The sequence below is a fragment of the Lacerta agilis genome, chromosome 3 (assembly GCF_009819535.1).
Source record: "Lacerta agilis isolate rLacAgi1 chromosome 3, rLacAgi1.pri, whole genome shotgun sequence".
Classification (NCBI taxonomy): Eukaryota; Metazoa; Chordata; class Lepidosauria; order Squamata; family Lacertidae; genus Lacerta; species Lacerta agilis.
This window is the reverse complement of record NC_046314.1, coordinates 116,011,696-116,036,163: the sequence shown is the minus strand read 5'-3', so window position 1 is coordinate 116,036,163 and position 24,468 is coordinate 116,011,696. Positions and strand designations below refer to the sequence as shown.

Here is a 24,468-nt window from a genome sequence, read left to right as displayed (position 1 = left end):
AGCTCAAGGGGGAATGTGTGTTTTCTCCACTCCCCAGTCATCATGACAACTACCCTGTAAGATAATTCAGGCTGAGAGGCAGCGACCAGCCCAAGTCACACCCAGTGGGCTTTATGGCCAAGTGAGGATTCAAACCCTGGTCTCTCCCAGGTCCTAATCCAAAACTCTAACCACTACACCACACTGTCTTGCCCAAGAACTGAAGCCAAAGTGCCCCAGGAGGTGGGAGGAGTAGATGGAGCTTGAGGACTTTGCCAGCTTTTTATTCCCTCCTGGTGGGCGCCAAATTGACATTTTCATTTCTCCGACTCGGGAAGTCGGTCTGTGCTAAAAACCGGGTATACAGCGATCGGAGTGCTGTGCATTTCATCCTGGACAGAGATGCCCAGAAACGTTTTGATGTTCTCGGGTTAGAAAATGGCACCCAACGGCAAAGGGTCGAGCCCTAGCGATGGCTGCCGACTGCGATTTAAGAGGAGAGTCAGCAAATTCAGGGGCGATTGCAAACCACAAGCTGAACACAAGTCAACAGGGTGATGCAGCAGCAAAAAAGGTGAATGCTATTCTAGGCTGCGCATCAAGAGAAGTCTAGTGTCCAAATGAAAGGAAGCCGAAGTCCCCCTCTATTCTGCCTTGGTCAGACCACACCTGGAATACTGTGTCCAATTCTGAGCACCATAATGTAAGAAGGATGTTGACAAGCTCGAAGGTGTGCAGAGGAGGGCAACATCTGAAGGCAGCCCTGTATCGGAAGTATTTTTTAATGTTTGATGTTTTTAGATATGCTTTTAGATATGCTGTAAGTCGCCCAGAGTGCCTGGGAAAACCCAGCCAGATGGGCGGGGTATAAATTCTGGGCACCACAGTTCAAGAAGGATACTGACAAGCTGGAACGTGTCCAGAGGAGGGCAACGAAAATGGTCAAAGGCCTGGAAACGATGCCTTATGAGGAACGGCTTAGGGAGCTGGGTATGTTTAGCCTGGAGAAGAGAAGGTTAAGGGGTGATATGATAGCCATGTTCAAATATATAAAAGGATGTCATATAGAGGAGGGAGAAAGGTTGTTTTCTGCTGCTCCAGAGAAGCGGAAACGGAGCTATGGATTCAAACTACAAGAAAGAAGATTCCACCTAAACATGAGGAAGAACTTCCTGACAGTAAGAGCTGTTGGACAGTGGGATTTGCTGCCAAGGAGTGTGGTGGAGTCTCCTTCTTTGGAGGTCTTTAAGCGGAGGCTTGACAGCCACCTGTCAGGAATGCTTTGATGGTGTTTCCTGCTTGGCAGGGGGTTGGACTGGATGGCCCTTGTGGTCTCTTCCAACTCTATGATTCTATGATTCTATGATTATTATTATTATTAACACAAGATACCTGTATTGCAGAGGGTTGGACTAGATGACTCTCGTGGTCCCTTCCAACCCTACACTTCCACGTTCCCATGATTCTTGTTGATGAACAATAGGTTTTCTTCTGGGTGTTGGATTTTAAATGTTTGTGGAACGGAAGTCTAGTGCCCAGATCAAGGGAAGTCATAGTCCCCCTCTGTACTGCCTTAGTCGGACCGCACTTGGAATATTGTGTCCAATTCTGGGCACCAAAATTTAAGAAGGTTGTTGACAAGCTGGAATGTGTGAAGAAGAGGGCAACCAAGAGGATCAAGGGTGTGGAGACGAAGCCTGATGAGGAATGGTTGAAGGAGCTGGGTATGTTTAGCCTGGAAAAGAGGAGACTGAGAGGAGATAGGAGAGCCATCTTCAAATATCTCAAGGGCTGAACCATGGAAGAGGGAACAAGCTTGTTTTCTCCTGCTCTGGAGGGTAGGACTCGAACCCATGGCTTCAAGTGACAAGAAAGGAGATTCCAACTAAATATATGGAAAAACTTTCTGACAACCAGAGCTGTTCGACAGTGGAACAGACTCTCCTGGGAGGTTGTGGACTCTTCTTCCTTGGACAAAACAAAATCGATAATTATTTCCAGTAGCACCTTAGAGACCAACTGAGTTTGTTCCTGGTATGAGCTTTCGTGTGCATGCACACTTCTTCAGATACACTGAAACAGAAGTCACCAGATTCTTCCTTGGAGGTTTTTAAATAGAGGTTGGATGGCCATCTGCCATGGATTCTTGAGCTGTGGTTCTTGCCTTAGAGGGGGTTGGACTAGATGACCCTTGAGGTCCCTTCCAACTCTACAATTCTATGACGAGGCGATCAGAGTCTACCAGGGATGGCTGCACCTGTCAATTGCAGTCCTCTCAGTTTCTCATTTTTCCTACGCAGAGTTGGAGGGGACCCCTGAGTGTCTTCTCGGCCACCCCTGTTTTGTCCCTTGCAGAGTCCTAGAAGGACAACACTGAGACTCCGGGGGGGGGGGCAGAGGAAGCTGACCGGTGGTGCCACTTCCTGGACCGGTTGTGAGACGGCAGGCAGAGCGAGGCTGGTGGGCCAGTGCCACCTTTGGCCTCATGGACCAGCCTCCACGTTTTCCAGCTGTTGCCTCCAGATGTTCCTTCGCTCTCTGGATTTTTTCCTTCCTATAAATGGGACGCCAACCCCCTTTCTCTAACCTGCTGGCAAACGTTCTCCAGTTCTGGGTGGCACAGCCAAGTGACTCTGCATCGAGCGCAGGGAAGGCATGGAAATTGGCACCAGTTCACCAGCTTCCTGGCAGCCGGTCAAAGGGTTCCCTCTCCAGCATTTTGGTGGCCCAAACGGTGTTGTGATGGTTTGGGCCGTGGCTCCTCCCCTCCCCCGCCCCCCTCCTCCGTGGCCTCCTGCCAACCAGTGATTTGATAGGTGACCACCAAGTCCCAATAAACAAGGCCAGATCAAATTCTCTTTCGCTCCCAGCCAAGCTGTTCCCTTTTAACCATTCGGCCAATTAAAAGCATATGTTTTCTGAGCCTGAGTGTTTGTGTGGTTGGCAGGGATCCACGAGCCACTTTAGGCAGAGTCGTTGCACATGCGTGCTGGATTCGGTGGGTCAGGAATGGCCTGGTCCCATGCGAAAAGCCTTAAAGGTATCTTACTGGATCGGACCCAATGGGTTCATCCAGCCCTTGGGTCTCTTTCAAGCAGGAGTCTTTTCAGTGGTTTAAATTTGTAGGAGAAAAAGTATAGGGCCCAAAATAGAATTCCAAAGTCCTACTGCTAAAGGTAAAGGTAAAGGTAAAGGGACCCCTGATCATTAGGTCCAGTCGCAAACGACTCTGGGGTTGCAGTGCTCATCTCGTTTTATTGGCCAAGGGAGCCGGCATACAGCTTCCGGGTCATGTGGCCAGCATGACTAAGCCGCTTCTGGCAACCCAGAGCGCGCACGGAAATGCTGTTTACCTTCCCGCCGGAGTGGTACCTATTTATCTACTTGCACTTTGACGTGCTTTCGAACTGCTACGTTGGCAGGAGCTGGGACCGAGCAACGGGAGCTCACCCCGTTGTGGGGATTCGAAATGCCGACCTTCTGATCAGCAAGCCCTAGGCTCTGTGGTTTAACCCACAGCGCCACCCGCGTCCCTTAAAGTCCTAATTTTATTCAATCTTCCATGTGACAACCATTGAGATATTTGAAGATGGCTCTCATATCTCCTCTCAGCCTCCTCTTCCCCAGGCTAAACATCCCCAGCTCCTTCAACCATTCCTCATAAGGCGTGTTTTCCAGATCCTTGATCCTCTTGGTTGCCCTCCTCTGCCCACCTTCCAGCTTGTCAACATCCTTCTTAAATGGTGCTGTCCAGAACTGGATACAGGACTCCAGGTGGGATCTGATTTTAAAGAATTGGAAAAGGTTCAGAAAATGATCAAGGTGATGGAGCGACACCCCCACGGAGAAAGGTCAAGGTGTTTAGGGCCTTTTAGTTTAGGGGAAAGGCAAATAAGAGGGGACATGGCAGAGGTTTATAAAATTATTCCTGACATGAAGAATGTAGAGAAAGAAAAGTTTTCTCTCTCTGTCTCCTAACGCTAGAAATTGTGAACGTCCGGCAAAGCCAAGGGTAGCCATGCTTGGACCACTGGTCTCTAAGGCGATGGAGTCATGATGGAGATGGTGATGGAAGATAGTCTCCAGCTACCTGTTTGGGGATGGCAGGAAAAGGAAGGCGGTGCAGAAAAGATTTCAGGTGTGTGTGTTGTTTTTAAGAGGGGAAGGTGGCACCTCCTACCCCGGTACGCCTTTCTGCCTGAGGAAAAAGAAAAAGGAAGACCATCTGGCCTGGCTCTGCTCCCAGACCCTAAGCCAGAATTCCCAGCACAATATTTCCCGATAGGGTCCCGCCAGAGCCATTAAATATATGGAGCAGCTGGACGCATTCATTATGGGATGGTGCGCAAGTGCTCATGCGCCAATTCGAGCCACATCTTTTAAGAGCAACATCCCGTTCCATGGTGTGCGACTTCTTATCGGCAAAATCTCTCGCAAGGCCAAGCCAAGAAGGGAGAGGGGCAGGGATTTTTTGGGTGTGTGTGTGTGTGTGTGTGGTGGTGGCATGGAGAAAGTCAGTTTTGCAGGTGCCGAAGGAAAAGTTGGATGCACAAACGCGGGGGTTTCTAGGGGGCTGAGCGCAGCTTCCCTATTTGTACTATTTGTGTGGTGAATGACATTTGCACCCAGCGCAGTGTTGAAAATGAATGAATGCATTAGACAGCCCGTGGCATTTGTTGTTTTGGAGTAAAGTTCTATGCAGTTAGGAAGTACCCTGGCAATAGTATAAGTTACTATGAATTGAATTCTATTAATTGTTTTCATAGAATCACATAATTGTAGATTTGGAAGGGACTCTGAGTGTCGTCTTTCTAGCCCAACCCCCTTGCAATGCAGAAATATGCAGCTGTTGTATGCAGGGATCGAACCTACAACCTTGGCGTTATCAGCACCACCCTCTAACGAACTGATAAACTTCTTCTTGCTACTTGCCTTCTATGCTATTTTGTTGGATTGCATACCTGCCAACATTCCTCTGATCAAAAGGGGGCATTTGCTTTTTGGTCCCAAGCTCTCACGGACCCAGATGAGCACCGGACCAAAAAATGGGGATTTCTAGGATCCAGGATGCTGGTGTGGTTATTGCATGATGTTTTGAGCTCAACATTTATCGCTGGGAAATACAAATATTAAATCCCTCTAAGATAGAGAAGTGAGAGCTGGACCATCAAGAAGGCTGATCGCTGAAGAATTCAAATTGCTTTTGAATTATGGTGCTGGAGGAGACTCTTGAGAGTCCCATGGACTGCAAGAAGATCAAACTTATCCATCCTTAAAGAAATCAGCCCTGAGTGCTCACTGGAAGGACAGATCCTGAAGCTGAGGCTCCAGTACTTTGGCCACCTCATGAGAAGAGAAGACTCCCTGGAAAAGACCCCGATGTTGGGAAAGATGGAGGGCACAAGGAGAAGGGGACGACAGAGGATGAGATGGTTGGACTGTGTTCTCGAAGCGAGAAGAGAAGACTCCCTGGAAAAGACCCTGATGTTGGGAAAGATGGAGGGCACAAGGAGAAGGGGACGACAGAGGATGAGATGGTTGGACTGTGTTCTCGAAGCGAGAAGAGAAGACTCCCTGGAAAAGACCCTGATGTTGGGAAAGATGGAGGGCACAAGGAGAAGGGGACGACAGAGGATGAGATGGTTGGACTGTGTTCTCGAAGCTACTAACATGAGTTTGACCATGTTAGACCAAGGGAGGCAGTGAAAGATAGGCATGCCTGGCGTGCTCTGGTCCATGGGGTCACGAAGAGTCGGACACGACTGAACGACTGAACAACAACAAGAAGAAGATAGAGAACTCTTGAGAGTCCCATGGACTGCAAGAAGATCAAACATGTCCATTCTGAAGGAAATCAGCCCTGAGTGCTCACTGGAAGGACAAACTAAATGACTAAACAACAACAAGAAGAAGATAGAGAACTCTTCACATCTCCCTAGTTGGCCACCTGTATCCACCACAGAGACTGGAGAATTGATTTCATCAAGGCGTCTTGGAAAAGCACCAGGGGAGGACATGATTCCCCCAATATTTTTCCCCTGGACATAAATTGGGGGCCTCCCATTTTGGCAAAACTCTTCACATATATAAACATGACTGGAGACGCCCCTCTAGGGTGGCGTGCCAGTAGAGTTGTGCCAATCCTCAAGAAAAGTGACCCCTCAGACCCTCACAATTATAGACCTCTTAGCCTCCTGTAGGTAAGGCAGCCACTGAGAGCCTTGTTCCCCATGAATTTGTCTCATCTTTTAAAGCCATGAAGGTTGGTGACCATCACTGCCTCCTGTGGGCAGGAGTTCCATAGTTTAACTCTTCTGCTGTTTGAAGGATGTTCTGTTCTCTGTCCTGAACTTTCCAACATTCAGCTTCCCTGGATGTTCATATCGTTCCATGGTTCCCAACGTGGGGCACATGCCCCACAGGGGGGCAATTTGATTTTTAAGGGGGGGGCAATTGGGAAGCTTGTTTAGATCATGTTAATGGCCTTTTGGCTTCCTCCACATGAATAGGAGTTCACTTTTTGAATAATAAGAACTACCGTATTTTTCCATGTATAAGACTAGGTTTCCCCTCTAAAAAATAATGTCAAAAATTAGGGGGCATCTTATACACAGATACATCTTCCCCATTTTCTTAAATCTGAGTCCCCCAAAATAGGGGGCATCTTATATATGGGGGTGACTTATAGACGGAAAAATATGGTATATATGTCATGGAGGGCATCAGGATTTTAGAGATCCTGGGATGTGGGTGGCGCTGTGGTCTAAACCACAGAGCCTAGGGCTTGCTGATCAGAAGGTCGGTGGTTCGAATCCCCGTGACAGGGTGAGCTCCCGTTGCTCGGTCCCTGCTCCTGCCAACCTAGCAGTTCAAAAGCACGTCAAAAGTGCAAGTACCGTATTTTTCGCTCCATAGGACGCTCCGGACCATATTTTTTCTGGTTTTCCTCCTCTAAAACCCATGGTTGGTTGTTTTTTGTTTTTTTGTTTTTTTTGAGAATCAGCTCAAAGTTTTGCAGCTTTTTTTTGCAAAGGGAAAAGCCCTGCTTTTTGAGGATCAGTTCAGATTTGTGCAGCTTTTGTAAAGGGGGAAAAGCATTGCTTACAAACCAGTAAGCACCAGTACAAACCAGTACAGACCAGTAAGCACCAGTAAGTAATACGAAGCAAGAGGAAAGCGAACCAGTACAAACCAGTAAGCACCAGTACAAACCAGTACAGACCAGTAAGCACCAGCAAGTAATAGAAAGCAAAAGGAAAGCAAACCAGTACAAACTAGTAAGCACCAGTAGGTAATAGGAAGCAAGAAGAAAGCAAACCAGTAAGCACCAGCAAGTAATAGAAAGCAAAAGGAAAAGTAACAGAAAGCCCCAAATGGCTGAAACACTCAATTTCCCAGGATCCTCAGCCCTCCCAAAGGAACTACTGTGCAAGGGGCCTTGGGGGGGGCAGGAAGGGAGCTAGCTCCCTTATCTCCCTCCCCGATCTCCTGCAATCAGCTGTTGAGCGGGTTCCTTTCAACACTCTCCCCCCCTCTTGTTAGCCTTTAGCTCTTTCTAAAACAGAAAAAGCAGGATCTGCCTTTCCCCTCTGGGCAATCTGGCTCCAGGGACCATGCATTCGCTCCATAAGACGCACAGACATTTCCCCTTACTTTTCAGGAGAAAAAAAGTGCGTCTTATGGAGCAAAAAATACGGTAGATAAATAGGTACCACCCCGGCGGGAAGGTAAACAGTGTTTCCGTGCGCTGCTCTGGTTCGTGAGAAGCGGCTTAGTCATGCTGGCCACATGACCCAGAAGCTGCATGCCGGCTCCCTCAGCCAGTAAAGGGAGATGAGCGCTGCAACCCCAGAGTTGTCCGTGACTGGACCTAATGGTCAGGGGTCCCTTTACCTTTACCTTTTAGGTGGGGTGTGGCCCCCCAAAAAAGGTTGCGAACCACTGATCTAGTCCAACCCCCAGCACAGGTATTTCCTGGGTGGAAAATGCTGGTGTGCCAATAGCTTCCTTACTTAACCACCAGGCATAAGCTCCTCTGGGTAAATAATCTGGTTTGTTTTGTGGGGAGGATATTTGTTGTTTTCTGTTTTTTTGTTCCCCCGCTTTCAAAATGAGAGTATTAGTGTGTCAGGGGATGGAGAAGGAGATAAAACTTTCTGGAAACGAAAGAGCCCCGCCGACTGCCGGCCCCCCGTGCCAAGGCAAACGGAGACGGGTAGCGGCAAGAAGCCAAGATAAACTTTCCTCCTAACAAGGGAATCGAGCCGCCTTGGCCACAGAGAGTTTCCCAGGCTAGAGGAGGGAGATGCTGGACGGGCAACGGAGTGGGGAGCCCTTGGCAGAGACGATGGCCTCCTTGCCTAGATCAGCCTTCCCCTACCTGGCGCCCTCCAGATGTTTTGAATGAACCGCATGTTTTCTGGGCACCACAGTTTAAGAAGGATGTTGACAAGCTGGAAGGTGCGCAGAGGAGGAAGACCAAGGTGATCAATTGTCTGGTAGCCAAGCCTTATGAGGAACGGTTGAAGGAGCTGGGGATGCTTAGCCTGGAAAAAAAGGAGACTGAGAGGAGATAGGAGAGCCTTCTTCAAATATATCAAACATGGAAAATAGAGCAAGCTTGTTTCATGCTGCTCTGGAGGGTAGGACTCGAACTGATGGCTTCAAGTTGCAGGCAAAGAGATTCCGACTAAACATCAGGAAGTACTTTTTGACGGTAAGAACTTCTTCAGCAGTGGAACAGTCTCCCACAAGAAATGGTTGACTCTCCTTCCTTGGAGGTTTTTAAGCAGAGGTTGGATGGCCATTTGCCATGGATTCTTGAGCTGTGATTCATGGCTCAGAGGGGGTTGGACTAGATGACCCTTGAGATCCCTTCCAACTCTACAATTCTATGACAAACATCTGCAGGGCTACAGGTTGTGAAAGGGCATCCTAGATGTCCACCTCAAACCATTCCCTTTTTCATTTCCTGGGATTTTCAATGTTTATTTATTCAAACGTGATCCAATTCATGGTACTTAAGCGTTATTTTCAAGCACTCCGGTCTGTGATGAAGACCTATCCCCTAGCAGACTGCTTGTGCATTGGAATCTGAAACAGATCAGAGATCCCCAAACCTTCTGAGCCTGTGGCAAGCATTTGGGAAACAGAGAACATCGTGGGAGGAAAGTCATGATCTCAGGCCATGAATCTTCGCCACCTCCAGAGGGTTGAGAGAGAGACCTGAAGCCCTGGAGAACTTCTGTCAGTCAGTGCACACAATACGGAGCTAGATGGCTGAGCTTCCTATAAAGACGCCTGCTTCTTGGGAGAAAAGCGATGGCAAACCTAGACAGCATCTTAAAAAGCAGAGACATCAGTGTCCGACTCTTCGTGACCCCATGGACCAGAGCACGCCAGGCACTCCTGTCTTCCACTGCCTCCCGCAGTTTGGCCAAACTCATGTTGGTAGCTTCAAGAACACTGCCCAACCATCTCATCCTCTGTCACCCCCTTCTCCTTGTGCCCTCCATCTTTCCCAACATCAGGGTCTTTTCCAGGGTGTCTTCTCTTCTCATGAGGTGGCCAAAGTATTGGAGCCTCAGCTTCAGGATCTGTCCTTCCAGTGAGCACTCAGGGCTGATTTCCTTCAGAATGGATAGGTTTGATCTTCTTGCAGTCCATGGGACTCTCAAGAGTCTCCTCCAGCACCAGAATTCAAAAGCATCCATTCTTCAGCGATCAGCCTTCTTGATGGTCCAGCTCTCACTTCCGTACATTACTACTGGGAAAACCATAGCTTTAACTATACGGACCTTTGTTGGCAAGGTGATGTCTCTGCTTTTTAAGATGCTTTTTAAGATGCTGTCTAGGTTGCTGTCTGCTGTCATTGCTTTTCTCCCAAGAAGCAGGCGTCTTCTAATTTCGTGACTGCTGTCACCATCTGCAGTGATCATGGAGCCCAAGAAAGTGAAATCTCTCACTGCCTCCATTTCTTCCCCTTCTATTTGCCAGGAGGTGATGGGACCAGTGGCCATGATCTTAGCCCCCGCCCTTCCTAAATAGTTTTTATTCCTGTATCTGTGGGAAGATCTCACAGGCAGGCCCCAGACCAAGGCTGTTTCCCATCCCGTTAAACTATTCCGACAAGCTGCCCGAGGATCAAAACGCCGCAATGCGGGAGGTTGGAGGAGGAGGGGGCTTTGGGGGGCAAGGGGGGGGGCTAATGAGACTCAAATGGCGAGAGGCGCAGCATGAAGCCAGCTCATACATGCCAGGCTCAAAGCCAACAGGAAGCAGGAGCCAGGAATTTGGGCTGGGGGGGCACAGGGGGTGTGCTTTTTAGGCAGAGGGAGGGGGACGCAGGAAATTAAGGGTCCCACAATATCTGCGGCGCGTATGCAAAAAAGTATGTAAACATTTGGTACGTAAAGGGCCGTGAGTAATAATACTTCTTTGGATGAGAAAATTCGTCAGGGCTTATAATTTGGAGCAAAAAATTAAGCGAGGTGGCATTTTCAAAGAGGTCAACAGGGTCGGGTTCACGCTAGAACTCGTGACCATCCAATGAAGCTGAATTTTGGAAGATTTGGGACAGATTAAAGGAAGGACTTCTTCACACAGAGCAGAGTTAAACTGTGGAACTCATTCCCACTGGAGACAGTGGATGAAAACTGGAGTAGATAAATTGATGGAGAAGACTCATGATGCCTACATGTGCCTTGCTCTGAACATAACCCAACTTGTCAACATGCTTTTTCATTGTCAAACTACCAACATGGCATCCATGGGGTCTTCTCCTTTAATGCCATTTTGGTCGTGACCTGCTGAGGGTGGTTACCTGTTTCTCGATTGGAAAAGTTGGAAGAACAACCTTCCTTCTCACTTCCTCCTCTTTGTACTCTCTGTGTTGTTTAAGGGTCAAATTAATTCCACGGAAGCTGACTTTTACCCAGCAATCTTAATCTGAGATTCCTGCATGGCACGGGGTTGGACTAGATGACCCTTGGGGGTTCCCTTCCAACTCTACAATTCCGGGAAGGAGGATCGAAGTGACTGGAGGGACTGGGGAGCGTGCCCCTCACTCAAAAATCCAAATGTGACAATGAGCCTGAAAAGGTTCTGGATACCCCAGTTTAAAAGGACGCGGACAAGCTGGAAAGTGTGCAGAGGAGGGCAACCAAGGCGATCAAGGGTCTGGAAACTAAGCCTTATGAGGAACGGTTGAAGGAGTTGGGTATGTTTAGCCTGGGAAAGAGGAGACTGAGAGGGGAGAGGAGAGTCACCTTCAAATATCTCAAGGGCTGAACCATGGAAGATGGAGCAAGCTTGTTTTCTGCTGCTCTGGAGGGGAGGACTCGAACACATGGCGTCAAGTTGCAAGGAAGGAGATTCCGACTAAATATCAGGAAGAACTTTCTAATGGTAAGAGCTGTTTGACAGTGGAACAGACTCCCCTGGGAGATTGTAGACCTCCATCATTGGAGGTATTTAAGCAGAGGTTGGATGGCCATCTGCCATGGATTATTGAGCTGTGATTCCTGTCTTGGAGGGGGTTGGGCTAGATGACCCTTGGTGTACCTTCCAGCTCTACACTTCTGAGATTCTAAGGTTGGCAAGCACTGCTGCCCTGAGTCCTCTGAATGCAGGTAAGGAAGACTTTCGGACACTTTGAAATAACGCATCGTACCTGCAACTCCACGTGGCCCTGGCATACCTCGTGGGCCAATGTCTCCTGGGTCGCCCTTTTGCCCACGCTGCCCCATAGGTCCTCTTTCGCCAGGGAATCCTAGATTCAGTGAGAGAAGAAGGAAAAGTGTCAGGATCTGGTACGCTCCAACACCCCAACAACACCCCAGCCTTCATGCACCTGGAGGCTGTCCTTTCTCCACACTCCAAATTGTGCCAAGATTATTAAACTTACGGAGAGCCTGTGACCTTCCTGATATTGCTGAACTTCAACTCTCCTCAGACCCAGGCAGAGAAAATTTATGACTTAAGTCTTAAGGGAGGGCTACACAAACAGCCCTGAGTCTGTGAGAAAGATTTTTGCTCTAAGTTTGAAAAACAAATGGGGGGGGGGGACAAACTCTAGTGCTGCCTTTTGCCAAGCGCAGAAAAAAAAGTGAGATCCCAACCAGGGTCTATTTCACCCTGTTTTTAAAATCCAAACTGAACCCTGCAAGTTACATATGTCATAGAGTCATAGAATCCTAGAGTTGGAAGAGACCCCAAGGGCCATCCAGTCCAACCCCCTGCCAAGCAGGAAACACCATCAAAGCATTCCTGACAGATGGCTGTCAAGCCTCCGCTTCAAGACCTCCAAAGAAGGAGACTCCACCACACTCCTTGGCAGCAAATCCCACCGTCCAACAGCTCTTACTGTCAGGAAGTTCTTCCTAATGTTTAGGTGGAATCTTCTTTCTTGTAGTTTGAATCCATTGCCCCGTGTCCGCTTCTCTGGAGCAGCAGAAAACAACCTTTCTCCCTCCTCTAGATGACATCCTTTTTTATATTTGAACATGGCTATCATATCACCCCTTAACCTTCTCTTCTCCAGGCTAAACATACCCAGCTCCCTAAGCCGTTCCTCATAAGGCATCGTTTCCAGGCCTTGGACCATTTTGGTTGCCCTCCTCTGGACACCTTCCAGCTTGTCAGTATCCTTCTTGAACTGTGGTGCCCAGAACTGGACACAGTATTCCAGGTGAGGTCTGACCAGAGCAGAATACAGTGGTACTATTACCTCCCTTGATCTAGATGCCATACTCCTATTGATGCAGCCCAGAATTGCATTGGCTTTTTTAGCTGCTGCATCACACTGTTGACTCATGTCAAGTTGATGGTCTACCAAGACTCCTAGATCCTTTTCACATGTACTGCTCTCAAGCTAGGTGTCACCCATCCTGTATTTGTGCCTGTCATTTTTTTTGCCCAAGTGTAGTACTTTACATTTCTCCCTGTTAAAATTCATCTTGTTTGCTTTGGCCCAGTTCTCTAGTCTGTTAAGGTCATTTTGAAGTGTGATCCTGTCCTCTGGGGTATTAGCCACCCCTCCCAATTTGGTGTCATCTGCAAACTTGATCAGGATGCCCTCAAGCCCATCATCCAAGTCATGGATGAAGATGTTGAATAAGACTGGGCCCAAGACAGAACCCTGTGGCACCCCACTAGTCACTTCTCTCCAGGATGAAGAGGAGCCATTGATGAGCACCCTTCGGTCAGTCAGCCAGTTACCGTACAAATGTCAGTCATGAGCGTCTTCTCGTTGCGGCTGCAGCCCCAGGACTGACCTCTGAGCAAACATGGGCACAATCATTGCACATTAGAAGCAGATTCCTGCCTTGCAAAGTGTTGGAGTAGATGATCCCCGGACGGGGTCCCTTCCAACTCTACAAATCCATGATTCTATGATTCCATGAGATCCAATTTTGCAAATTTAGCAGATTGGCTCGTAAATGTAGTATCCTGATTGCTGGGATCGTTTTAGCCTCTCCACATTATTATTATTATTATTATTATTATTATTATTATTATTATTTATACACAGCTTTCTATTTCCAAGAAAAATCTCAAAGCCATTTACAGCATATTGAAACATCAACAGAAGAATCTGAAGAAAGTCAAATATAGAGTATACAGTCAAAGCAACGTAATCAGCAGAAAGCTAAAATATTCTCTTAAAGATTTCAAAATAAAACATTACAAAGGAGGTCAGCTGCAGAATACATATTTAAGACAAAGTTAACAAAAAAAAATCTTAAACATTTTTTAAAAAATTGCTAAGTGAAGTCAAATATAAAAGGCACATTTAAAACAGCATAATTGACAAGAGAAGTTGGGTGCCAGAATCTCATGCCCACTTGAGTTCTCCATCTTCAGATCATCTCTGCCATTTCCACTTACAGGTAGGTAGCTGTGTTGGTTGGCCATAGTCAAAACAAAATAAAAAATAAAAAGATTCCTTCCAGTAGCACCTTAGAGACCAACTAAGTTTGTTCTTGGTATGAGCTTTCGTGTGCATGCACACTTCTTCAGATACCTGCATGCACACGAAAGCTCATACCAAGAACAAACCTAGTTGGTCTCTAAGGTGCTACTGGAAGGAATCTTTTTATTTTTTTATTTTATTTCCACTTACTACAGACATACCTTCTGCAGGTGGAAGCAGCCCACCTGCCTCAATGCAAACGGGGCAGTTGAAACTTGGGGTTCTGAGGCTGCATTCTGGTGTTTACTCCACCCCCACTAAATTCTTTCTTTATTGCATTTCTTTATTGCATCCATATCCTGCCTTTTTCCTCACAGAGCTCAAGGTGGCTGGCATCGCTCTCCCCTTCATCTAACCCTCACAACAACCCTGCGAGGTAGGTTAGGCTGAGTGGCAGAGCCTGGCCCAAGGTCGCCCCCTGAGCTTTGCGGCTGAGGGGTGGTATTCGAACCCCGGTCTCTCCCAGCCCCAGGCCCGACTACCACTATGCCACACCGTCTCACCCACTAACCGCAGCCTGCCATCCCATTTGCCAAGATCCTGGGGGGTGCCAGGCATATGTTTTCAATGAGGCGGCACTGCGGCGGCTTTGAGAGCTTTTCGTTTAGAGCCTGGCCAGGAATCTGGTTAGTTTAGAGTCTCCTTTTCCAACTTTACGTTAACACAACATTACAGGACTCGGTGCCCAGAGGTACGATCGATGTCAGCTTTCTCTAAATTGCGAGGGGATGACAGTTTCTTGGAGAGCCTCCTGCCCTGTGGATGTCAAGGAGATAAGACGCTAAGGCCACTTAGCTCTTAATCTCTGGAGCGTGGGAAGGACCCCTTCCTTAGGGCAGATCACTTCTGACAGGAGCAAGGCCTGCTCAGATGCACAATGATCTACTAAGAAGAAGAAGGAGAGAAGAAGAGGAGGAGTTTGGATTCAATATCCCGCTTTATCACTACCTTAGGGAGTCTCAAAGCGGCTAACATTCTCCTTTCCCACAACAAACACTGTGTGAGGTGAGTGGGGCTGAGAGACTTCAGAGAAGTGTGACTAGCCCAAGATCACCCAGCAGCTGCATGTGGAGGAGTGGAGACGCGAACCCGGTTCACCAGATTACAAGTCTACTGCTCTTAACCACTACACCACACTGGCTTAGTCAAACCAATAGCTCAGTTAGTTAGAGTACAATGCTGAATACGCCGAGGATGCAGGATCGATCCCTGTATGGAACAGCTGCAAATGTCTGCATTACAGGGGTTTGGATTAGGTGGTCTTCAGGCTCGCTTCCAACTCTTGAATTCTGTGAGAACATAAGTTGAGGAATACCCACTGGGAAATGCAGGATAAGCTTTGCAAGAGGTCAGGGGCACCCCAGCCCAGCCCCAGCTTTTAAACCGGACCTCACACAGGGCATGGCCCAAGATAAAAACCCAGCAAGCAACCACAGCAAGGCATCCTCTCCTGTTCCACCCCGTCCCAGGCAACCGTGTGCCCCCAGGAAATGTAAATCCAGCCCAAGCCACTTCTCCCATAACTCTGCCGTGCCAGAAATCCCAGGCAGTTACAGGTGGTTAATGGTGGCACTCTGTCCTTTAGCCAAGAGCTCTCAGAGAGCACGTAACATCAGCTTCCACTTAGCTAGAAAATCGTGTTTTCCTTCAGGGCTTTAATTGAATTTCCCTTCTACAAACAGCGGTTTCGGTGAAGGAGGTGGGGGGGGGAGTTTCTTTAAACTTTAAGCGGCTCACTCCAAACCCACAAAACAGATCGGAAGACCCTGAAAAACAACGGCACTCACGAGCGATCATGCACCCCCTTTTCCCTGTGCCAAGGTTTTCTTCCAGAGAGGGAGTCCCCCAGAGAGATAGCTCATTCCCCTTTTAAAGATCTGCCTCCCCGCTGCTAAGGCTAACCCTTTGCTTCCTGCCTTGGAGCCATCTGGTTAGTGGTTAGCGACGCAGTGCCAGGGTAAACTCAAGACCTTCCGCAAGCCAAGGGAGAAGGCAGCGAAGAAGAAAGAGTTTTTGTTTGTTTGAATGGAACCACGGAGGGCGACTGGCCTGCGATCAGATGGAAAGGATAAGGGCTGTTAGGGAGAAACTGAAGCCAGCCAGAGTGGATTCGCCTTGAACGCTTGCATTAAGAGCAGGAGAGTGTAAAGGCAGTTCTGCAGGATCAGGCCATCTAATCTAGCATCCTGCACTCACAGCGGCTGACCAGAAACCCACAAGCAGAATTTTGCAGCCAAAAGATGCTGAGACTCTCCTATAGGGCCCTTTCGGAGAGAACATTTTGAGCACTTATGGCTGATGTTTGTTCCAATGTGCCGGCTGATGGGTTCTGTAGCCCCAAACATCTGGAGGGCACCAAGTTGGGAAAGGCTGACCTAGACCAATGCTATCAACATCCTTCCAAAATTTCAGGCAGAATCACCTTGTCCGTCAACTCCTTACCTGAGATCTTTTGAACAAAGGGCCTGCAGGATCAGGTCTGTGGCCCATCTAGAGTTCCTACAGCGGCCAACCAAATGCCTGTGGGAAACCTGCAAGCAGGATCTGAGCTCAAGGCAGTGGCGGAGGAAGGCTCTGCGGTACCTGGGGCGGCAAAGGAAACGCGCAGGGGGCGGAGCGTCGTGCCATCACATTGTGACATCACGGCGCCCCGCCACCGGGGCGTTTTCGGGAGTGCCGCCGCCGCTTCTGCAGCCCCCTTTTAAGCCGAAGAGCCCCCTTTTAAGCTCCATCGTCAGGCCGTGCGCTACCGCTCCCAGGGTGACGGAGGGAGCGGCAGCGCATGGGAATGGTGGGAGGGGCTGCCACTTGTCACCCCCACGCACTGCCGTTCGCTCCGTTGCCCCGGGAGCAGCAGCACCGCACACACCATGCGCTGCTGCTCCCGGGGGGACGGAGTGAGCGGTGGCGCGTGGGGGTGACAAGCGGCAGCCCCTCCTGCCACTCCCCACGCTGCCGGTCACCTCGGGAGCAGCAGCGCTGCACGGACGGGGTGCTCGCTCGGCCGTGCACTGTTGCTCCTGGGGTGACGGAGGGAGCGGCAGCGTGTGGGAATGGCGGGAGGGGCTGCCGCTTGTCACCCCCATGTGCCGCCGCTTGCTCCGTCGCACCCCGTCTGCTGCTCCCGGGGTGACCCGGGGTGACCTGGGGTGACCCGGGGTGACCGGCAGTGTATGGGGAGTGGTGGGAGGGGCCGCCGCTTGTCACCCCCACCCTCCCCTGTCACCCGGGGCCTGCCACCCCCACCGCACCCCCCTAGCGACACCCCTGGCACAAGGGCCTCCTGGAGTTTCCAGCCACCAGGATCCAGTGGAGGCAGAGCAGAGCCATTCTGGCTAGTTGTCACCGATAGACCTCTCCTCTAGGAAGTCCAAAGAAAATGCCAAGAATTGGGACATTTAGTATACACAGAGATATGGCAAACAGAGCACATGCAGAGTCCGGAGGAGAGCAATCTGCCTTGCACTGAGCTTTGATGATGGGTTGCAGGATGCCTCACCTTGCAGGCCAGGTAGGCCAGGAGGACCAGGCTCCCCTTCCATCCCTTCGTTGCCTTGATCCCCTTTCGGTCCAGGTGGCCCTAAAATGGAAAGAGAGAAGAAGAAGAAGAAAAAGAGTTTGGATTTGATATGTCGCTTTATCACTACCTGAAGGAGTCTCAAAGCGGCTCACATTCTCCTTTCCCTTCCTCCCCAACAAACACTCTGTGAGGTGAGTGGGGCTGAGGGACTTCAGAGAAGGGTGACTGGTCCAAGGTCACCCAGCAGCTGCATGTGGAGGAGCGGAGACGCGAACCCGGTTCACCAGATTATGAGTCTTCCACTCTTAACCACTACACCACACTGGGCGATGAGCCCTGGTTTCATTTCAAAACCACCAAGATTTCACAAAGATCCCAAGTTCGTTGGGATTCCTGCATCGCAGGGGGTTGGACCCCACCCATCGCCACTGTTCTATGGTTCTACGAAGCCCCGACTGTACACTTTTCTCAACAATCTCAGCCTCACTGGTGTGAGGGCTTGGCCCAAGTGTCTAGTTGCTGGTAGCTGCCATGGGTCTTGATCTCTGCCCAGTTTTTGATCTGGCCCCTCTTCTGCCCTTGCAACTGCCCCCAGGTCCAAGAACCAAACCAGCAACATCACGAATGGAGAAGCCACGCAGTTTGGGCCTCCCAAAGGCTTGGAAACAGGAACATCCAATCTAGTACGGACAAGTTTAATATTATCACATGCCGCAATTTACCACGTAATCGTCACATTTTTTTAAATGCCTGTTTTAATTTCAAAAAAACAGGGTGCGGTGATTATGCGGTGGCGACGATTATGCAGTGCATTAGGGTAGCATGTACATGCACACACGCTCATTTTCAGAAACATCATGTTTCGGGACCCAGTTTACCCACAAAATTGCCTTGCCCCGTAAGTGCCAGCTCAACCACTTTGATGGATGGAATTCACCCGTTTACAGGGGGCACATGCACACCCCACATCTTCAGGACTCAATCATTTACCGTGGCAATAATAATAATAATAATAATAATAATAATAATAATAAGAGAGCCACTCTGGGCGACTTCCCCAAAAATATAAAAAATACAATAAAACATCAGACATTAAAAACTTCCCTTAACAGGGCTGCCTTCAGATGTCTTATAAAAGTCAGATGGTTGTTTATTTCCTTGACATCTGATGGGAGGGAGTTCCACAGGGTGGGTGCCAACACCGAGAAGGCCCTCTGCCTGGTTCCCTGTAACCTCACTTCTCGCAGGGAGGGAACCGTCAGAAGGCCCTCGGAGCTGGACCTCAGTGTCCGGGCTGGACAATGGGGGTGGAGACGCTCCTTCAGGTATACTGGGCTGGTATACAGCTTTGAACTATTGACAGTGCCCTCAGGACGATTCACAGATGGCTGGATCCAGGGTGTCCCAAGTGGAAAAGGCTTCCCATTCACAGAACCGCCAGTCATTCCCTCTGTGCACAAGCTTCTGGGTGATGCTGGTCCAATTCCCCCCATCCATCTCCACAGTGAATGCAAAACGCCTTCCCTTTTAGTGCACTGACTCCACCTGCTAAAGTAAATCCCCGGCAACCCTTTGTGGTGAAGCCAATCCCGATATTAGAAATCCAGAGGGTTGGGCACAGCATCCAAAAAGGAAAGCTCCTGGATCAACGGAGCACATGAGTTTCCACCAGATGGGAAAGTGCAGCTTCAGTGGCTCCCACCCCACCCCACCCAGGCTCCTTGGGATGGCAGATTTTGCTGCTCATGTTTATGGGACAGGTCCAAGTATGGACAGTGAAAATCTCTACTAAGCCTTTGCCTGAAGTGACACCTCAGACCACCTCTCTCTTTCTCCCTGATCACTCAGAAATCCTTTAGGGGTTTTCAGATGGCACACAATGCATATTACCTATGAGGTCGCCTTATCCTTATATATAAAGGACGCGGGTGGGGCTGTGGTCTAAACCACTGAGCCTCTTGGGCTTGCTGATTGGAAGGCTGGCGGTTCGAATCCCCATGACGGGGTGAGCTCCCATTGCTCTGCCCCAGCTCCTGCCAACCTGGCAGTTCGAAAGCACGCCAGTGCAAGTAGATAAATAGGTACCGCTGTGGCAGGAAGGTAAACGGCATTTCCGTGCGCTCTGGTTTCCGTCACGGTGTCCTGTTACACCAGAAGCGGTTTAGTCCTGCTGGCCACAGGACCCGGAAAGCTGTCTGCGGACAAACGCCTGCTCCCTTGGCCTGAAAGTGAGATGAGCACCGCAACCCCATAGTTGCCTTTGACCGGACTTAACCATCCAGGGGTCCTTTACCTTTACCTTTTACCTACCTTACCCTCATATATGCCCGCTTAATCAGCGGAACTAGGACTGTTACAGAAGCCAAATAATACCTGTCTTGTATTTGTAAGAATTCAGTATTTTAGCCATTCCTTATCAGCCTTGGTTTCCAGATCCTTTACCATCTTGGTCACATTCTCCTGTACATTTTCCAGTTTGTCAATATCCTTCTTAAATGGTGGCGCCCAGAACTGGACACAGTAGTCCAGGTGTGGTCTGACCAAGGCAGAATAGAGTGAGACTATGACTTCCCTTGACCTGGACACTAGACTTTGGTTGATGCAGCCTAGACTAGAATTTAGCCTTCTTTTTTTGCTGCTGCATCACCCTGTCGACTCATGTTCTGCTTGTGGTCCACCAAGACCTCTAGATCCTTTTCATATGGCAAGCCAGGTGTCCCCCATCTTATGTTTGTGCATCTGGTTCTTCCTTCTTAAGGGTAGAACCTGACATTTGTCCCTATTGAATGTCTTTGGCCTAGTTCTGCAATCTGTTAAAGCCGGCATAGGCAAACTCGGCCGTCCAGATGTTTTGGGGCTACAACTCCCATCATCCCTGACCACCGGTCCTGTTAGCTACGGATGATGGGAGTTGTAGTCCCAAAACATCTGGACGGCCGAGTTTGCCTATGCCTGCTGTTAAAGTAATCTGGGATCCTGATTCTAGCTCCTGAGTTATTAGCTGTCCCTCCCAATCGATTATCCTCATTTACATATTATCATTATTTGTTAAATTTGGATACCACCCTTCATCCATAGGGTGGTTTGCAGCAAAAAAATACAAGATGAAAACATAAAATGTTAATTTGTACGGGGGTTTTATGTATGCAGAGGGAGAGGGACGCGAAAGGGCTGGTTTTGGTGTGCTGTTTAATTTGGCCGTGACTCGTCCTGCACCTGCAGCTAGTTAAGCATGTGAGAATGACTCAGCACAATACACTGAATAAATGCTGATGTGTTTGAAGTAAGCTTCAGAGCATCGTCTATATGCTGCAAGGAGGCTGCATCTGCAACTGTGTGAAACTGCATTATACTGTCAGCAAAGCAAGTGACTCTTCCTCAGAGCCGTCTCATTCATAGGGGCAGGTGGCGCGGTGCACCAGGGCGCCAGGCCCCCCAGGGGCGCCCCCGCGAGCCCGCCGGCATACCGGGTGCCCCCGCGAGCCCGCCGGCATACCGGGCGCCACCCTCCGGAGCCCCAGCTGGAGCGCTGGGAAGGGCGCGCAAAGCTCCACGCCGCTCCAGCACCACGCCCCTCATCCCCCGCTCGCCCGCCTCCCTCCCGCGCTGGCCGCCCCTCGGGGGATGATGGACGTGGCGCTGGAGCAGTGCGGGGCTTTGCGCGCCCTTCCCAGCGCTCCAGCTGGGGCTCCGGAGGGTGGCCGGCTTGCAGCGCCACGCCCCCCTCCCCCGCTCGCCCACCCCCCCTCCCGAGGGGCGGCCAGCGCGGGAGGGAGGTGGGCGGAGAGGCGGCCCACCGGGGGCGCCGAGGGATCGTCGCGCCAGGGCGCACGATCCCTTTGAGACGGCCCTGCTCTTCCTCAAACAGTTTGGTGTTGCTGTGTTCTTTTGGCACACTCTGCTGGCATTGGGACGGGCACTCTGTGCATGCCCCGACATAAAACACACAATAGAAACAAAACAAATCAATAAGCTCCCCCACCCTCTATTTTGTCCCCTGCAAATTTGTTGGACATCCCCCTGTCCGCTCATTGCCAGTGAGAACGGCTGTCCTTTCATGCTCCACCCTTACCTCGTATGACCGAGATGTCCCTCAAGGCGATGGAGTGCTCCCAGTCCTTGAGTCGCAGGTCCTCAGTCACGTTGTTGAGGATGGCCAGCTCGTGTTTGAGCTGCTGCTCCATGGCGATGTGGACGAGGCGCATCTGGCGGGCGTCCTCGCTGGCGTTGCTGATCAGGACCTGCAGGTCCTGGATGCGGGTGTGGTGGATGCCCACATCGTAGGACAGGGTCCGGTTCATGCTGCCCACCTCCCCTCCCACCATGGTCAGCTGGTCGCTCAAGCCCTCCACCCGGGACGCCAGCTGCGTCAGCAAGCCCTCGTGGTGCCTCAGGAGGAGACGGCTGCTGTTCCCCTCCACGGAGACCTTGTAGATCTCCATCTGTGCCAAGTCACTTTGCTGGTTCAAAGCCTCCCGTAGGACGGAGACTGCCCGGTCCGTCTGATCCGCTTGGGACCGCAGGCTCCCAAGGGCCCCTTCCAGCTTCTGAAGGGAGCTGGTCATCAGCAGGAGAGAGTCAGAGTGGTTCTGGAGAAGGTCCTGCAGGCGCCAGATGTGGTCCAGGAAGTCCCCTTTGAATGGTTGCTGCAGGACCTTCATCTGGAGGTCCCGGAAGCTTTCGTTTAACCGGTTGACATTCCCCGTTAGCACCTTCAGGTCTTCTGGAGAGCTCTGAGGCCTGGAAACTGGAGAGAGAAGAAGGAGGCATCTCAAGACACAGAGGAAACCATAGATCCCACAGTACATGTCTCCCTGTACATGGGGCAGTGATGGCAGCATGGGTCAAATATACGTTTAGAGGTGTCTTCTGCAACCTGGTGCCCATCAGCTGTTTTGGACTACACTGTCAGAGCTGTAGTCCTCAATAGCTGGTTGCAGATGTTTACCTTAGAGACTGCTTCTGAGGCTCAGAAAACAGCAAACAAAATTATCGAGGTGATGGGAGTGACTCTCCTATGAAGAAAGGTTGCAGCGTTTGGGACTCTTTGGAGAAAAGATAAGAAAGCGGATAGAGGAAAGTTTTCCTTCTATTGCGCACCAAGGCACTTGAGCCACAAAGTTCCCAGGAAAACAATAAATCACACTGACATGGAGTATTTTGGTTTATGGGTTCAAATAGGCCACAACTTTATTGATTATGAGATGTGAGCAGTTTGGCTTAGGCATTGGGGTGAAACCTAGACAGCATCTTAAAAAGCAGAGACATCACCTTGCCAACAAAGGTCCGCATAGTTAAAGCTATGGTTTTCCCAGTAGTAATGTATGGAAGTGAGAGCTGGACCATAAAGAAGGCTGATCGCCGAAGAATTGATGCTTTTGAATTATGGTGCTGGAGACGACTCTGGTCCATGGGGTCACGAAGAGTCGGACTGAACGACTGAACAACAACAACATTGGGGTGAAGCCAGGCTATATCTTGACTCCTGCCCATCTGCAGGGAGGCCACAGAAGAGTAAACCACCAATAGGGGGTGCCCTATAACTTATATCAGATAGTGGTACCAAGAAGAAGAAGAAGAGTTTGGATTTGATATCCCGCTTTATCACTACCCGAAGGAGTCTCAAAGCGGCTAACAATCTCCTTTCCCTTCCTCCCCCACAACAAACACTCTGTGAGGTGAGTGGGGCTGAGAGACTTCAGAGAAGTGTGACTAGCCCAAGGTCACCCAGCAGCTGCATGTGGAGGAGCGGAGACGCGAACCCGGTTCCCCAGATTACGAGTCCACCGCTCTTAACCACTACAACACCCCGAGGGGTCCCCGTAGCGGCTGTGACATGGCCCCAGCCCACACCCAGGCTTCGGACAGTATTCACACCCCAGATTCCTTTAACAAGATACCCTTACTGAGGAGGGGCAGGCAAGGCAACAATCTCTCCTCCAACCAAACAAAGGCTTACCCAATGCCTAACCTCACAAAAGTTGTGACAATTGCTACTAGGTAGGCGAGGACCAAATGGCCGGTGCCAATTTGCCAAGTGGAAAAAAATTCCTGACTGGCCCCAACAACATGGTGACCGACAACTGCCATAGCAAGGTCATATCGGAGCAACGCATGAAAAGAGTGTGGGTGAGTTGGGTGATCTGACAAAGGCAAGGAAGAGGGAGCCGACTGGCCGAGCTGAGATGAAATGTCCCGTGGCCACACCCACCCTGACGGCTGATCCCCCAACTCAGATGACACGGCCGGCCATGACGTAGGGGTGAGGAAGCGTACCTCCACCCCTATGCCGGAAAACTATTGAGGCGCGGTCGCCTGTGCGCAACGTCGCCCACCGATACAGAGGTCAACAGATCTCTCATAACACTAGAACTCATGGACATCCAACAAGCGTAAATGTTAGAAGATTCAGGATTGATAAAAGAAAGTGCTTCTTCCTGCAGCATGTGCCGTATTTTTCGCTCCATAGGCCGCACCGGACCATAGGGCGTACCTCGTTTTTAGAGGAGGAAACAAGAAAAAAATTTTTTCCTGGTTTTCCTCCTCTAAAAGCCCTGTTTTTTTGAGGATCAGCTAAAAGTTTTGCAGCTTTTTTGCAAAGGGAAAAGCCCTGGTTTTTTTGAGGATCAGCTAAAAGTTTTGCAGCTTTTTTGCAAAGGGGAAAGCCCTGTTTTTTTGAGGATCAGCTCAAAGTTTTGCAGCTTTTTTGCAAAGGGGGAAAAACAAAGCTCCTTTTGCAAAGGGGGAAAAGCAAAGAAGAAAAGCCCCGTTTTTATGGGGTTCAACTCACATTGCTGCAGCTTCTAAAGGAAAGGGAGCCTTTTCTACAGTTTCCAGACAGATAATCTAATCAGCCAGTCCCATGTCGCTGGGGAAACAAACAACCTCCCTCTGCAGCACATTCAACAATGGAGGGCGGGGCTGAAAGGGAGCCGGGACTCTTATCTCTCTCCCTATCTCTTGCTGATCAGCTGCTGAGCGGGGTCCTTTCAACACC

The 24,468-nt window shown here is 49.9% G+C and overlaps 1 protein-coding gene across 1 annotated transcript in view; it reads right to left on the bottom strand.

The window, feature by feature from the left end:
• LOC117044682 (scavenger receptor class A member 5-like) overlaps positions 1 to 22,218 on the bottom strand; it is a 35,125-nt gene extending 12,907 nt beyond the window's left edge. The window contains exons 1-3 of the mRNA XM_033145493.1: positions 21,544 to 22,218; positions 17,451 to 17,531; positions 11,651 to 11,749 (exon numbers count right to left, since the gene is read on the bottom strand). Of these exons, the coding sequence (XP_033001384.1) occupies positions 11,651 to 11,749; positions 17,451 to 17,531; positions 21,544 to 22,132 (769 nt within the window). The 5' untranslated portion in view covers positions 22,133 to 22,218. The remainder of the gene's footprint in view (positions 1 to 11,650; positions 11,750 to 17,450; positions 17,532 to 21,543) is intronic.
• Between the last annotated feature and the right edge of the window lie 2,250 nt (positions 22,219 to 24,468).